General features: G+C 45.2%; 1 protein-coding gene across 1 annotated transcript in view; it reads right to left on the reverse strand.

Annotated features, from left to right (window-relative positions):
• Window positions 1-17,459, reverse strand: part of SUSD5 (sushi domain containing 5) — a 51,266-nt gene that overhangs the window by 14,298 nt on the left and 19,509 nt on the right. The window contains exon 4 of the mRNA XM_059162203.1: window positions 6,859-7,047. Within this exon, the coding sequence (XP_059018186.1) occupies window positions 6,859-7,047 (189 nt within the window). The remainder of the gene's footprint in view (window positions 1-6,858; window positions 7,048-17,459) is intronic.

Raw genomic sequence — 17,459 nt, forward strand, 5'->3', positions numbered from 1 at the left:
CAGTCCTCCCCCCCAAAAAAAGAATTCACAGTCCAGAGAATGGGAAGTTAGCATTCTCATCGGGAAACTCACCTCTGGCTGTGCCTGCTACGAATACTTCTATTATCTGTACCTTGCGCAAAGCCACTGATATGCTCAATAGTGCCCCAAATATCTGAAATGACTATTGGCAAAATTAGTGGCATATTAACTACAATGATACATATGAGAAATGGGCTCTGATTCATAAAATGCAAGTTATTTATGAATGGGGATTGGCTAAGGATACTTTGGAGGCACTTCTCATCCTTACATGGACAGGATAACTCCAGTGTAGACCTTGATTGTGAGACTTAACCCTCAAATGATCTCATCTGGGACTAACATGTTATGCACGGGAATGATGGGAGTGGCACCCTTCTGTGCACTGGGTGCAACTCTCCAGCTCAAGGCCAAGACGCCCAGCTCCTCTCAGCCCGGGAGCACTGAGAACAGGAACTCTACCCTTTGCATACCCTGCACACAGCATGGTGCTTGGCACACAGCAGACACTCCAGAAATGTTTGTTGAGCAAACAGACGAGTGAGAGAAGAGACAAATGAGTGACTGGTAGAGACCATTTTGATAAAGCTTGATTCGGTCTGGAAGTCCATCAAGCTGGGCATTATTTGATTTGTGACCATAGCAAAGAAGAGTAAGGGAGCTCTGAGTTCCAGTACTGGAATGTCTGCTAAGTCCCTTTTCCTGTATAACCAAGCCAAGAACTTCATTAAATATGTCATGCAGTCAAAATCACCTAGAATGTGGGGAGTCTGTGAGCCATGTTCTCTTGCCACCCCTTGTTTTGCAGGAAACACTGGCCTCATACAGAGTTAGAGCCAAGGGTTTGGGAAAGGTCAGCACACTGTGGCTGTATGGGCGGGTGGGGGGGGCTCCCTTGACTGGATCCTTACAATCAGTGTGATAGCATGAGTTCATGTGTATGTGTGCATGCGTGTATGGACACATGTGTGCATGTGCGTGTGTGTGCAAGCGGGAAAAGCCCAGCTCTGTACCTGCTGAAGTGCTAGTTCTCTCAGCCTGCCTCAGCTGTGTCTACACTCCCCGTAATCATCCAGCCCTCCTTCTTGCCCCCTCCCCTGGGGTCACATGGTCAGGGGTGTCTATCCTCTTGGAGGGCTGGGAGGTTGAGACTGTTTTTAGGGTACAGGTGACCAGAGAGAAAACAAAGTCTTGAAGGTGGACATGAAAACAAACCTAGTGTGGAAGTCTACTGCATACACATGGAGTGAACAAAGCATCAGGATGTTTCTGTAATTAGGGCAACAACCAATTATAGTTAGATATTGAGAGCTTGGAGCAGAAACCAAGAAGATGTGTGGATTCAGACAGGAGGATGGAGAGCTAAAGGGGCAGAGACCAAAGCTAGAGAGATACCAACACACAGAGGAAAAAAGTGGCTATCAAATAAGTCCTCACCTACTGAAGTTAATGATCAAGGACAAAGTCACCATGCTTAGATGAGAGACCTCACTACCACCACTTGAGGCTGGATCTTAATTGCAATGAACACACAACCTAGGCAGCATGTGAGCAAGGCATCCTCCCGCACCCCCTCAATACCCCCTTCCCTGCCACTAACCCATGTATATGTGCCCCCATGGGTTCATTCATGCTCATCATTACGAATTTTAAATTTCAGCAAGCTCATTCAGCCAGTCCCCACCTTACTAATGGATTAAAGAACAAACAACAAACAAAAAACCGGGATTGATGGTTTAATAAGCAACTATGCTCTCCACTGTGGTGGCTGCTATTGACGGCCCACTTGCGACCCCTTTCCCAGGCCAGTGCACCCATCCCCCAGCCACTGTGAGTATTGGCCCTTAACAGTTCACTGTTGTTCCCCTTCTCTGGAGAGGGCTGCCTTTGGGGGAATGGGAGCCTCGCTGGGATGCCACGCACACACCATGCCACCTAGCCTTGGCAACCAATGGAGATGGTGGAGATGGCCTCCTTGCTTCCAAGTGGGACCAACCCTGTGGCACAGTTCATGAGATTGAGCCAAGGGAGAATGCCTCTGAGGTCACATCCTCTCCTCTCCTCGCCTATCCTGCTTCCCTCCCCCAGTAAACCACATGCATCTGAACAGACTTTGCTTTTAGAGAATCTGACCCAAGATGTCCAGTCAGTCTTCAAATGTCTATACAATGCCAACTTTGAATGGAATAGTCTTCATAGTATCTGAACCTCCTAAGCCTCCAGAATCTCCAAACCAAACTCATCAGAGCCCCCAAGTTCTTTTAAGTCTTGATGTCCAAGATACTCATGCCTGGAAGCTCTCTGGGGCTGGAAAGGTCGAGAGGGGAAATAAAGGACAGGGACTCAACCAGGACCTCAGCAGAGCAGCTCCTAAGACAGCATCTACAGGCAACCTCTACCAGAGGGTTTGGAGTGGGCACCAGCAGCTCACAAGGAAATAAAAGGAAATATTCTGGGGGAAGAGTAGGGGCAAGTTTCAAGTCCTGAGGGCCTGAAGGAAGGAGGGTGACTAGCCAGATCCCAGTACAGAAGGGACAAGCACCCCCTGGACGAGTGACACAGCTATGGCCCCAGTTTCTGGCCTTCGGGACCTGAGACACTCTGCTGGGCGAGCCTAACTTCCCACTTGAGGAACAGACAAGACAGTTCTAAGTCAGAGGATGCCTTTGGTTACTTGTGGTAATAGGGGCTAGAGTCAATACCCACAAGGAAGTGAGGAAGGAGTCAGAGTCATGCACAGAGCCCCTTAGAGCCCTTAAGTGAGGGAGCCGGAATGCTCTCCTGGATCAGCACGAAGGTGGAAGGAAAAGAGCAACCCTCCTTGGGCCCTTTGATCTTTCAGGTCCTGTTCTAAGTGAGGCACCTGCAAGAGCTCTATGGGGGAACCTATGTGAAAACTGGTATCCATGCTTTCATATGAGCAAATTAAGGCTCAGGGAAGTCAAGAAAGTAGTTGGGTTTCCCCCTCTCTCCTAAGCCCTTCCACTGTCATTCACATTAACTGCAGTCTCTCCCACCTCAAAGTAACAGAGGTTACTTTGATTACAAAGCCAGCAAACAAATACAAACCCCCACGATCTCTTTGGTCCCCTGACCCTCTTCCAGCTCTAACCTATGTTTCTGCCTAGTGCTCTTCATGAGCCCCAGAGATTCAAGAATGAATTGTCTGCCCCCCCACCCTCTTCTCATCCTCGTTCATTCCTGCACTCGCGACAGTGTGGCCCAGGACCAGTCCACTCCCCGCATACGGGACTGCCAGAACCTTCTCATGCTACGAAGCCACAGCACACGTTTGTATCTTTCATTTACTTGATGTCTGCTGCCTGTCACATCATGGAGCACTTCTGCACACCTCCTTTAAAAATTTCACCTTGCTTTCTGGCTCTCCCTTCCACTGCATCATCCACTGCTTCTGTCTCCTTGGAGGCACCTGGTTTGTGGAGTTGCTTTTAGTGACAGGACAGCTTTGCTCCAGTCTGCACACACAGCACCTGGGCTACGCTGCAGGAAGGGATGTGGAGTGAGTGGCCATTCAGCCCCTCTAGGGAAGAGCTGATGTTATCCAAACCTGCCTGGTCCAACTGCAGACCGTTGTGTGCCCCACTCTCCTGAAATGACTTTTGACCAATTTGAAGCAGTTCCCTCATCAAAAAAGTAGATGTTCAGGGTGACTGGGTGGCTCAGTGGGTTAAGGCCAGTCTCTTAACCCACTGTGCAAGATGGAGTGAAATCCCTGGTGAAGATAGTCTTATAACACACCCACACACACACACACACACACACACACACACACACCCCTTATAATGACACAGCTAGTTGAAATGCTAAATCTACAGGGCAACGAAAACTGGAACAGTCTGTACACTCAGCCAAGTACAGAAACCAGAATTCCTGCCCGCCAGCTGAAAGTTCCAACCGCTCTGTCTGGCAGGGAGAAAACAAACACCACTGCAGACACACAAAACCTGCATTTAGGTCTCATTTGGCTGGGGCCTGTAAACAGCCCATGTGGCTGGTGGGTGTGGCTCCTGAGATGACCACACCCGAGCCTCACCAGAAGTAAAGGCAGCTCTTAGCAATCTTGGGGTGGCTAAGGGCCTGCTTGGAGGTGACACACTCACAAGCAGCAAGGTTGGGTCTTATGTGTGATTTTCTCCTGCAGGTGAATGATCAGTATTAGCAAGGAGCTCCTCTACCTGCCGCTAAACAACAGCAGGGTGATGATGATGAGGAAAGAGGCAGAAGATTGCTCAAACAGTGCTTCGAGTGCTTGTCCCAGACTGTGACTTCGCTTGCTAGTCTGCAACGAGGCACATAGATACACTGAGAGGATGTTTTTAGAAGCTTTCATAACCATTTGGCAGGGGAATTTTATGTCTATTTAATTCAACAAAAAATAGTATGTATGTTTGGAATATCTTTATTTTAGGTTCATATATTTTTTTAAGATTTTATTTACTTGGCAGAAAGAGAGCTTGCAAGCATGAGAAGGGGGAAGGGCAGAGAGGGAGGGAGAAGCGGACTCCCTGCTGAGCCAGGAGCCCTATGTGGGACTCCATCCCCAGGATCCTGAGATCATGACTTTAGCCCAAGGCAGATGCTTAACCAACTGAGCCACCCAGACATCCCTATTTTAGCTTTATATTAATTGATTTTTACTGTATTTTGCTAAAGTAGTTGTCTGCCAATACTAGAAAACAATTTTTAATGCTCTACAGTTCAAGAAGTTGAAATAAACAATTAAGAGATAAAAACCTGTTCATTAAAAGATCCTCCAAGAGGGGCTGCCTGGGTGGCTCAGTGGGTTAAAGCCCCTGCCTTCGGCTCAGGTCATGGTCCCAGAGTCCTGGGATCGAGCTCCGCATCAGGCTCTCTGCTCAGCAGGGAGCCTGCTTCCTCCTCCTCTCTTTCTCTGCCTGCCTCTCTGCCTACTTGTAATCTCTGTCTGTCAAATAAATAAATAAGTAAAATCTTTAAAAAAAAAAAAAAAAAAAGATCCTCCGAGAGGAGAAAGCCACAAAATGAGAGAAAATGTTTGCAACACATTATGAAGGTTTTATATAAAAAAGAAATCCTACATTATATAAATAATTCAAATCAATTAGAAAAATGAGCAAGAAACTTGAATAGACTTTTACAGAGGAAATGCTAGTGCCTCTTTAAAATGTAGTAAGAGGGATGCGTGGGTGGCTCAGTCAGTTAAGCTGCTGCCTTTGGCTCCGGGTCATGATCCCAGAATCCTGGGATCGAGTCCCACATGGGGCTCCTTGCTTGGCAGGGAGCCTCCTCTCCGCCTCTGCCTGCTTGTGTGCGCTCTCTCATCCTCTCTCTCTCTCTCTCTCTCTCTCTGACAAATAAATAAATAAATAAATAAATAAATACAATCTTAAAAAAAATAAAATAAAATGTAGTAAGTGCTCAACCAGACAAATGAATATCACAACTAAGTCATCCCAGGCTAGTCACCAGATGGGTAAACAGGTGAAAGTCTCCCAAGACCCGAAGGCTGGTAAGGATGCTGAACAATGGGAACTCTCAGGCAAGAGAGTAAAGTGGTCGGAATACTCTGGAAAACTCTCTGGCAGCATCCACTAACACTGAAGACACACCTACCCCATGAGCCACAATTTCACGCCCCGGAACCCACAAAAATAAGTTCACATGTGAACTAAATGACCTGGGTGAGCACAATCACAGTGGTATGGCTTGTGGTGGCTACCAAATGAAAATAAGCCAAAGGTCCACCAACACATTGGAAAAGTAAATGGTGCTGTCTTCACACTTAGTAAACATTAGTGACGACAACAGACCACAGCTTAGTCAACAGCGTGGATGAATCTCGAAGACAAGTTCAGCACCCTAGTCTCATCAAGGTCCCATGGGATCTGCAGGACACTCTAGGCACAGACTTCCAATAAATTCATTCACATTGTGATGTTGGAGTCGTTCCCCTCCATGGAGCCAGCCTCCGCTTGGTACCCAGATATCATGGGGGTCAGGAAGTGGTCCCTGCAGGAGTCTTGGGGTAAGAGGAGCCTTGTGAGGTCAGGGAACAATTCAGAGCCTGGCATGAAGCCATCAGGTCAAGAGTAGGGAGGCCAGGTCAGCCCATGGCTGGGGACAGTAATTTCTGCTCCTGGGAGAACCCCCAAAGGGCTGGGTGGAAGTGGGATACAGAAGCCTGTGACCCCCAGGTATACCACAATAGTGAAGTGAGGCCATCTAGGGGAACTAGATCAGGTCTCTGTCGAGGCCCACCAGCATTCTGTTCAGTCTCAACTAAATATGTCAGCTCTCATGACTGCCATGGGTTATAGGCCAGGGAACACAGCAAGACTGCAGGGCAGCAACCGGCGGCTCTTGTCAGTGGGCCCAGGCCACACTTGTCTTAGAGCATTCTCCCTGCCTCCCCCTCCTCCCCCACAACCCCCGCAGGACTGCTCCAGGGCAAGGGAGCAGGACTTCCAAGTGGACCTGCCCTGGTTTCCAAGCTGCATGCCCCAAAGAGCCAGAAGCTCTTGTCACAAGCTATAGCAAAGCCCACAAAGTCCCCATAGGGTTATGTCCAGTCACAAGATTCGCCCCTCAGGGAAGCCGGCCTGCAAGCCTGCATTCATGACAGCCTTCCCGGCGTGGTGTACCAATCTGGGGTCATTTTCACCACAAGCATTATCTCCTGGCACAGCATCTCGATCAGATTTCCAAGTTAACTTTCTAGATAAGTCAGAGTGGAGATGCTGTCAGCTCCCGGAACTCAGGGGAAAGATGTGAATGCATCTTTGAAAGGGAGGAGCACAAATGGGGTGGCTGTGCTCCCAGGGTTGGTGGGCAGCTTACCTTTTCCGCAGGCCTGCACCAAGCCGTACCACTCCCCACAGCTGTTACACAGCAGGGTGAAGGCAGTTTCGCGGTGGCCCATCACGTGGCCTGGGGCGCACACGTACAGCAGCTCATCCCCCATCTCCAGGCCCGTGCGGCCCTGCAGGATGGTGTGTGGGAACGAAGGTGGGTCTCCACATGGCTTCTCTGAGGACAAGGAGTCACAGTCAGCTTTCCCAAACCATGCAGAACTTTGGCAGCCTGGGAGAATACCAGGTTAAAAACCACTCTCCTGGGGCACTTGGGTGGCTCAGTGGGTTAAAGTCTGTTTGGGGCTTAGATCATGATCCCAGGGTCCTGGGATCGAGCCCCGCATCAGGCTCTCTGCTCAGCCGGGAGCCTGCTTCACTCCCCCCACCCCCCGCCCCTGCCTCTGCCTGCTTGTGATCTCTGTCAAATAAATACATAAATAAATAATCTTAAAAAAAAAAAAACCAAACCCACTCTCCCCTTCCCTGGGGGCTGCTTGTACCCTGAGCTGGGATCACAGGGGCTGTTTCTCCTTCACCCTTGATGTCCCCAGAGCCTGGACAAATGCCTGGTCCAAATGAGGCACTCAGAAAATAGTTGTTGAGTGAGTAATTGTGCTACAAGTGCTACGACTTTGTGCTTTGAAACTGCCAGGCAGCATTACCCTCTCATGCCTCCTTGAAGGGAGGACTCAGAAACATGTGCCTAACAGCAAGCTCCTTTTGGTCTTACTAACATAAGTGAGCAGGTACTCTTTGCTAAAAAGCTAAGAGGCTAAGAACTATCAAGCACAGCAGAAGGTGCCTCTCCCTTCCCCCACCCTCATCTCTGATGCTGACACTGTTACAGGGTTAGTCTATACAAATAATACAGACATAGGTATTGATATACACTGACGTACATACAGGCTTAGGTAGGTATAGATAGGTATAGCTCTTCTTTTTATCTTTTAAAATATTTTATCTATTATTTGAGAGAAAGAGAGAGAGAGAGAGAGAAAGCACAGAGGCAGAGGGGGAGGGAGAAGCAGACTCCGCCCTGAGCAGGGAGCCCAGGGCAGGACTTGATCCCACAACCCTGAGATCATGACCTGAGCTGAAGGCAGACGCTTAACCAAACTAAGCCACTCAGGCACCCTTATATAGGTATAGTTCTCTCTCTCTGTGTGGTTTTAACATAAATAAGATTATATCATATGTATTACTGATATCCTCTTTTAAAAGATTTTATTTATTTATTTACTTACTTATTTATCAGAGAGAGAGAGAGATTGAGCACAAGCAGGTACAGGCAGAGGGGTAAGCAGGCTCCCTGCTGAGCAGAGAGCCTGATGCAGTACTCAATCCAGAACCCTGGGATCATGACCTGAACAGAAGGCAGTGACTTAACCAACTGAGCCACACAGGCGTCCCTGATAGCTGCTTTTTAAAAAAAACCTATTGTTTTAAAGAACATTTTGAGGTCCACAGCACAACTGAGTGGGAAGTACAGAGAGTTCCTAGGTACCCGGTCCCCATACAGGCACAGTCTGCCCTATTAGCAACATCACACACCAGAGCGACTCGTCTGTCACAATCTAGGAGCCTACACTGACACCCTGTTATAACCCCAAGTCCGCAGTTTACATTTGGGTTCACTCTGTAGGTGAGTCTCATGCTTGGATCTGAAGGTGGAGAAGAGCCCCCACCAGGGTTGTGCCCTCAAGCTGGCCCTGAGAGCCACTTTTGGTGTATGGGCCCCAGCTTTCCTTTTAACCCCCCTGTTCTAGTTCTCCTGTGAGAATGTTTTGACTGGTATGTATTTTTTTACTGGAAATGAGCCTTCTAGGAATGAATGTAGACTGATTTGTGTTAAAACTTGCAAATTGCTTACAAAAAATCCAAGACTTCAGCCAGCAAGGGAGTCCCTAAGGTGAGGAGGGGAGAACCAAGCTTTCCTGTTTCCGCAGTGATGGGAGCCATGGGGTCTAGCTCATGTGAGAGACCCATGGAGTCAGAAGTCTGTGGGGCAGACCCAGACACAGAGCTGTTACGTGGAGTAACGCTTTCACTACTAGCTGAGGGAAGAGGCTGAGGGTCAGGGAGCTGTGGCCTGGGCCAAAGGTCATACTTCCAGCCTCAAGGTGCACTTGGTGCTCCTGCCGTGGTCAGAAGCAACTCCTTGGGGCGCCTGGGTGGCTCAGTGGGTTAAGCCGCTGCCTTCGGCTCAGGTCATGATCTCAGGGTCCTGGGATCGAGTCCCGCATCGGCCTCTCTGCTCAGCAGGGAGCCTGCTTCTCCATCTACTTGTGATCTCTGTCTGTCAAATAAATAAAATCTTAAAAAAAAAAAAAAAAGGAAGCAACTCCTTACTGTATCCTCTCAGAAAGAATAAATTCCTTTCAAAGTATAAATATCTTAGTGGCAAAGCTTCAAATTTCCCACCAATAAGTTTGATGTTAGCTGTAGGTTTTTTGTAGATGTTCTTTAGGCAGTTGAAGAAGTTTTCCTCTGTTTCTAGTTTGCTAAATTTTATCATGAATGGGTATTGCTGTTTCCAAATGTTTTTCTGTATCTATCAATATGATTACATGCTTTTTCTTTAGCCTGTTGATGTCATGGGTTCCATTAATTGATTTTTGAATGTTGCCCCAGCCTTGCACACCTGGGATAAGTCCTACTTGGTTCCGGTGTATAATTTTTTTTCTATATTGCTACGTTCAAATTGCTAATGTTTTGTTGAGGATTTTTACATTTATGTTTATTAGTTATTGGTCTGTAGTTTTACTTTCTTGTAATGACTTTGTCTCATTTTGGTATGAGGATAAATGCTGGCCTCATAGAATGTGTTAGGAAGTATTCCTTCTGTTTCTAACTTCTGGAAGAAATTGTTTTAACAACTGGTATAATTTCTTCCTTAAATGTTTGGTAGAATCTCTAGGGAACTTATCTGGGTCTGTTGCTCTCTGTTTGGCAAGGCTATTAATTATTGATTGAATTTCTGTCCTTACATGTTGGGCTAGAAACTAGAAGTCTGTTTTTCTCCCCTAATGTTCTAGAGCTGTTTCTAAATAAGTACTATAAATTACCTCAATATTTTGAAAGGCTATACTATAGCACATTATTTGGTCATTACATAGACATTTTGTTGATTCCAAGTTTTCACTATTTATTATAAACAATGCTACAAAATGAACTTCTCATATGTACATTTCGATACATACTTTTTAGGATAACCTTCTTGAAGTAGAATTGCTGCATCCAAGTGATGTGGTGATGCTTTTTTTTTTTTTTTTTTTCAAAAAAGAAAAGAATTTTTAATTTGAATTTCTTCTTCTGGTTTTATATTGGAAGAGAGAGCCTTTCACCTAAGAAACACATTGTTTTAAAAAAAGAAAATATGCTAAGAAAAGATGAAAATAGAAATCAGAATTCATGCTGTAAGCCACCCTGATTGGCCTGTCAGCTTGTAATTTTAGTAGCACTTTCTCAAAGAGCATCATTGCTATTCATGTTCTTCAACACAAGAGATTCTGAATGAAAAAATGGTGTGGTTGCATTTCAGGGAAGTTGGCACAGAGTGCTGTATTTAACCCAGAATCTTGACTGTGTAGCCCAGGAGATGAGTGTTTGCTTCATCTATGGAGCAAGCAGGGACAGGCAGCCATCTGAAAGCTGCCACAGATGCAAGGGGTGCCCCCCACTGAGGAGAGAGGCATCATCACTCAGTCTGAGCAGGGCATCCTGAAAGGAATGGACCAAAGTCTCCGGTGCGTGATAATGGCCTGAATTCCAGCTAGCACCTGAGAGGCAACAGCTTCCATGTCTCTCTCCATAATCCTCAGCTGGCTAGGACTCATGCTGGACATCCCAATTTTCTCCCCTCTTACCAGGACCTAATTCTGGGAAACTGGAGGCTCTTTGTCAAATAGCATCAAGGAACCAGTAAATACTGTAAGTCTCATGCAGCTCTATCTGTGGGACACAACACCAACTCCTTAGTAGGAAAACCTGAGAGCAGAGTAACTGTTCTGAGAGCAGATAAAAAGGGAAATTCAGGCCAAATTCACGCCCCAGCAGACTCACGGGATTTTCCTTCCTTTCAGTTAATTTCCAGGACGACTCTGGCTAGAAACTGACTCGGGAAAACCACAACCATACTCCCGAGAGTCTGCGTACACATACCATGTATTTCTGAATGTCCCACCAGTGCTCAAGACAGGAAACACGCTGCTTCTAGGTGGTGTGATTTCAAAAACTTCAGGACAACAGTTCTATGTGTTAACACAGCCAAGGGCATGCCAAAAACACCACTCATGTCCAGGCACAACTGGAATTAGTTCCTTTCATTAACCTTCCCATCTTAGACCTCACAGCAGGCTCTGAAAACCAGCTGGCTACAGACCTAGATCCTATTCTCTTCAGGGAAACTTGGGTCTGCACAGCCTTCACTGCTTCTTCTCAGTTATTCCGCAGGTAGAGATGGTGGTTTGTGAATTTCTTAGACCCGAAAGCTGGGTTTCAGCAATTTCAACGGAAAGAGCAATTTCTGTCATTTTCCCTTCCAAGAAAAGAGATGTTATGAAAGTTCTTATCTGTAAAATAGTATTAATAAAGGACTCATTTGCCAATCAATCCCAGCTTCTGATAACCAGTTTCCACAGAATTTAGAACTCCTATGAAAGTTAATGCTTTTCTTTTGAGAAATTTTAAGCCTACAGACCCTCATAATTCCTTTGCAAAACCAAGATGCAGACATTCTGACACAAATGCTTGATCTTTCCTTCTTCCTTTTGGTGTTATCTAAGCTACGTGAAGAAGCTGACTTTCATGCCCACCCGCACAGTTCCCTCCCACCCTAGTCACCCCGTACACAACCGGCACTGCTTTCCCTGTTCTGTCCAATTTTATTGTTAGTTCCCAGGTCTCAGTATTAGTGCTCCTCAAACTTGAATGTGATCAGAATCACCCACAGGCTTGTACCCCCGCCAACACACACACCCCTCACAGAGACTGCTGTATTTTTGAGTTTCTAACTCAATAGCAGGTCATAGTTTGGGCCCAAGAATCTGCATTTATAAGTTCCCAGGTGATGTTAATACTACTGGCCCAGGGACCCTTCTTGGAGAACTAGTGTCATAGATAAAAACCTACCCTCAAAAACGGGCAAAACTAATATACGGTGATGGGAATCAGAACAGAGATTGCCTTGGCTCTGCTGGGATGAGGAGGGGCAGAGAATCTTTGGAAAAGAACTGCAGGGAACTTTCTGGGGTAAGGGAAATGTTCCGTACCTTGACTGGGTGTTGATTACACAGGTGTGTAACTTTGTCAAAACTCATCAAACTTAAGATCTGTGCATTTTGCTGATATAAATTATGCCTCCATGAAATAATTTAAAAAATATTTCCTCTCCAGAAAATCTGCAATTTATTCAGCAAGAGGTATAAATGGGTGAAAATTATTCACAATCTCTCCCAAGGGGAACTGCATTTGACAAGGATTCATGCCTTCAGGCAGTGGTTTCCAACTTGCAGACTTTCTACGTATGGTAGAAAGTACAGTAAATGTGTGGGCAAGTTCATACGCAGTTAAATTCTGTGTCAATCACTAAATTTAAATCAATTACTGTCACATAGAATCTACACGATACTAGTTCCTGAGTTTCCCCTCATAAAAAATAATTTTTAAACATTCTAGAACAAAATGATATAATGTCTGGCATTTGCTTTAAAATATCTCAATGGGAGAAAATCACTGGGAAAAACAGATAAAATCAAGTCGGCAAAGTACTGACTACTGAAGCTGGGTGATGGGCACATGGGGATTTGTGAAACTATTCTTGCTGCTTTTGTGTTGGTTTGAAGATTTTCTTGGTAAAATGTTTTTAAATTATCCATATCAATACTTCTTACATAAGCCAGAAAACTCGAAAAACTCACTGGGAAAAGAATACCACAGGAAAAATAAAAAGTCTCCTTGAATTTCACCAATGATAACCCTTGTTAACGTGGGTTTTGTTTTCAGTTTTGCACACGTACACACGCACTTACACAGTATTTTGCCACACGATGACGTAATTGCTTTGTTTTGTAGCTTGAGAATTTAACATTATATTTTTCCCCATCAACAAATATTTGTATTATTCATTGTTCTTTTTTAAGGATTTTGTTTATTTGTCAGAGAGAGAGAGGCAGGCAGGGGGAGAAATGGGCTCCCTGCTCAGCAGGGAGCCTGATGCAGGACTCCACCCCAGAACCCTGGGATCATGACCTGAGCTGAAGGCACACGCTCAACCGCTCAACCGACTGAGCCACCCAGGTGTCCCTGTTGTTTTTTAGAGAGGGAGAGAGGGGTGGGAGGGGATGGGCAGAGGGCGAGGGAGAGAAGGAATCTTTCTTTAAATTTTATTTTTCATTTTTATTATGTTTGGTCAGCCAACATAGAGTACATCATTGTTTTTTTTTTTTTTTTTTCCCAGAGTCCAGAGTCTCTCATGGTTTGTCTCCCTCTCTGATTACTTTGCATTCAGTTTTCCTTCCTTTCCCCTGTGGTCCAGAGAATCTTAAGCAGGCTCCATGCCCAGCACATAACCCTGAGATCATGACCTGAGCTGAAATCAAGAGTCAGACGTTTAACTGAGTGAACCAACCAGGGACCCCAGATATTTGTATTATTTGAATTTACTTATAAATGACTATATATTATTCCACTTTTAAGGCTCTACCATAATGGACTCCCCTATTGTTAGACATTAACTTAGTTTCCAATTTTCTCTAAGTAATGAACATCTTGGTGTCATACTTTTGTACTTAACCCATGCTAATTTCCTTAGAATAAAATACTCAAAGTAAAATTGATGGGTGAAAGGGCATTTGTATTTTTAAAGCTTCTGATGGGTTGTTCCAAGTTGAATATGAGGATTTAAGAGTCTATACCCCTCAGTGGTATATAAACTTGCCTGTTTCTCCTCAGTACACTGGGGACAACCATCTTTATAAACTTTGACAACTTCATGAACCTAAAAAGGTGATTTCTTATACTAAAATGCATTATCTTTGATTGGTAAAAAAGAGTTGAATATTTATTGACCATTTGTATTTCTTAAAAGTAGTTCTCTATTATGGTCTTCACCCTATCAATCTACAAGAGATCTCCATATATCAGTATACAATAATGCATTGTCTTAACTTCCCAAATTCTTTTTATTTTATTTTATTTATTTATTTGTTAGAGAGAACATGAGCACAGGCAGACAAAGTGGTAGGCAGAGGCAGAGGGAGAAGCAGGCTCCCTACCGAGCAAGGAGCCCGATGTGGGACTCGATCTCAGGACGCTAGGATCATGACCTGAGCCGAAGGCAGCCGCCCAACCAACTGAGCCACCCAGGCGTCCCTAACTCCCCAAATTCTTAAGCTATCACTTCGTACTATTAATCCACCTATCCTTCTCCCACTGACTGGAAGTCTCACGACCCACTTCGCTATAAACTTATACTTAGGGGTACCTGTGTGGCTCAGTTGGTTGAGTGGTTACCTTCGGCTCAGGTCCTGGTTCCGAGACCCTGGGATGGAGCGCAGCCTCTAGTTCCCTGTTCAGCGGGGAGCCTGCCTCTCCCTCTCCTTCTGCCTGCCATGCCCCCTGCTTGTGCTTTTTCTCTTGTCAAATGAATAAGTGAAATCTACAAAAAAATAAATAAATAAAATAAAATAAACTTAGGCACATTGGGTCCATTTTGGTGCTTCCAGGCTTTTGCATTTGTTTACATGTTTCTCTACAGTGTCAAATGATTGTTTACCATAGTTTTAAATGTATTTTGGTATCTGAGCCTTTCTTATTATTCGAGGAGTGGCAAGAAGTTAGTAAAACTGAAGCATAAAGTACAAGGGAGATAGGCAGGCACGAGTTTATGAAGGCCTTTGCAAGCCAAGGAGGAAGTCTGGAATTGTCCAGTGTAGAAGGGGGGACAACTAAAAATAGAAAATAACACAGTCCCCTTGGCATTTTAGAAGGAAAACTGTTGCAGGGTAGAGAACAGACTGAGGAAACACCCTGGAATCCTAAAGGCCAGTTAGGAGGCCATTTGAGATGTCCAGGAGAGGACAGCCCCTGAGGTGAGGTGCAGATGGCAAGAACCAGGTGGGTATGGGGGATATTGAGAAGGAAGGATTTGCAGAACTTATAATTGAAAAGTTGTGGGAGTAAAAGAGAGGATGGGACGAGGGAGGGGCTAAGCAAGTTAAGGGACTGGTGCAGGACTGGGGGAGCTTGAGGCTCTAAGAGAAACATCCATAAGCAGCTGTGTTTTTGGAATCCTGGGCTTAGTGGGGAGACCAAGGCTTAAGATAAAGATTTGAGATTAGGGACACCTAGGTGGCTCAGTTGGTTGGGCAACTGCCTTCAGCTCAGGTCATGGTCCCAGGCTCCTGGGATCCAGCCTCACATCGGGCTCCCCCTGTTCTGTAGGGAACCTGCTTTTCTCTCTGCCCCTGCCTGCCACTCCCCCTGCTTGTGCTCTCTCTCTCTCTCTGTCAAATAAATAAGTAAAGTCTTTATAGAAAAAAAAGATTTGAGATTAATGAACTTTTTTTTTTTTTTAAAGATTTTATTTATTTATTTGAGACAACGAGAGCATAGCAGGAGGAGTAGCAGAGGGAGAAGCAGGCTCCTCACTGAACAGAGAACCTGACATGGGACTCTATCCCAGCATCACGGGATCATGACTTGAGCTGAAGGAAGACACCCATCCCACTGAGCCTCCCAGATGCCCCAAATTAATGAGCATTTAGATGAAAACTGAAGCCACTGAAATGCTGAGTTAAGGGAGATGAGGGCTCAGGTGAGAACCCTAGGAGGTGAGCGGAAAATGAAGAGTTCACACAAGTCACCACTGCAGACAGACAAATATGAAGAAAAGCCAAAGGAAGTCAAGGGAAAACGTATTTCAAGGATCAAGGCATAATCAAGTCCTTAAGGCTGCAGAAACAGCAAAATGCAGACTGAGAAGTAGCCGCTGCAGTTATCCATAGCAAAGCTACCAGAAACCTTGGTGAGAACAGTTTCACTTCCTTGACTGGAGAGAAGACAGAAAGCAGTGGATGGAGAGAAATGGAGAAATGGGAAGTGAGATCATAGAGATCACATATGAAATGTAGAGGAAGTTTTGGAACTTCCTCTAAGGAAGGGGAGGAGAGAGATGGAAATGTACCTAAAGGGACATGGAGTAGCTGCTCAATGAGAATGAATTATTTTCTAAACGGTTTTGAACAGTTTCATTTGCTCTGACTCCCTAAAGGGATTCCCTCTCTTTTGAAATGTTGACACCTTTTGCTTTCCTTGTAATTCTTCCCTGCTTGATTATTCTTCCAACAGACCAGTGGCATGCTGAATACTAACAACAGGCTCTTGGTTGGGGGAGGGTCCTGTTGAAGGAAGGGGAGGGGATTGTCTTTATGTAGATAGTTAACCATGCCTGATGCAGCATACAGCAGACAAGGTCTTAGAGCAAGTGACACATAGTTCTCAATAAATTGTTAACTCTAAAAAGAGACTGGTCATTACAGATGAGCAGAAAGGTGCATGTATGAGGATGTTCAAACACGGTATTACTTATTATAACAAAACCAAAGAACTACCAAAATGTCTAATGATAAGAGAAATGTTTAATTTACATACGTTCATGCAATGGGTTGTCACAATAGCCATTAAAAAACATCCTTTGGAGCATATTCAGTGTCATGGGAAGATATATATTACTGAGTGAAAAAAACAGAATCCCAGTTTGGTGAACTAAAAACGCAGGGTAAGCAGGTCTGATGCTTAAGTACTTATCTTGGGGCGGACTGTTTATAAACGACTTTAATTTTCTTTAGATTTTTGACTATAATGACAACCTATTCATGTTTATAATTAGAGAATGTTGATTCCCTGCCCTTCATGTCTCATCCTTCGTTGGTAAAGATGAGCTGAGAGAAAGAAACTTCGGGGTGTGGAGAGGATCCTGAGTGCTGGGGGCAGGTGGTCCCGGGCCACCCGCAGTGTGGCCAGAATCCCACTGACTGTGATGAAGAGTTTTCGTTCAAGCACACTCCCTCTTGGGAGGCCGTAATCAAATCCACCAGGAATTCTGACTCATAAACAATTCAGTTGCAGAGCTGTTTCCTTCTTTTTCCTGGGCACCTCCCTATATCCATCAAGGCCTGACCTGCCTCAGTTTACTCAACAGTAAGATCATTTAAAGGCCCATCTTCCCAGATGTGGGGATTAACATCCACACAGCTAGCTCTGTTTGCTTGGGAAATGGAACTCATCTTTACTTATTTCCCATTAAGCCCCAGGCACATAGTGGGCATTTAATTCTGGTAAAAACCTTATGAGAGAGGTGTCATAAGCTCCATGTTACATTTTTAATACATTCCAGGAACTGTGTGACCCCCAAGAACCTCAAGAACGAAGTGGCCACTGGAAGCTCACATGCGTGTCGGTGCGGCCAGGCTCTGGGCTTCTCACAGCACATACAAGAAAGCCAATCACAGGCTCCCAAAAATGTGCCAATGGGTTCAGAGTGCAGCCCCAGGTCTTCTGGGTAGCAGGGAAGTGGAGAATCTGTCC

Source organism: Mustela lutreola, chromosome 2, assembly GCF_030435805.1.
Source record: "Mustela lutreola isolate mMusLut2 chromosome 2, mMusLut2.pri, whole genome shotgun sequence".
Taxonomy (NCBI): Eukaryota; Metazoa; Chordata; class Mammalia; order Carnivora; family Mustelidae; genus Mustela; species Mustela lutreola.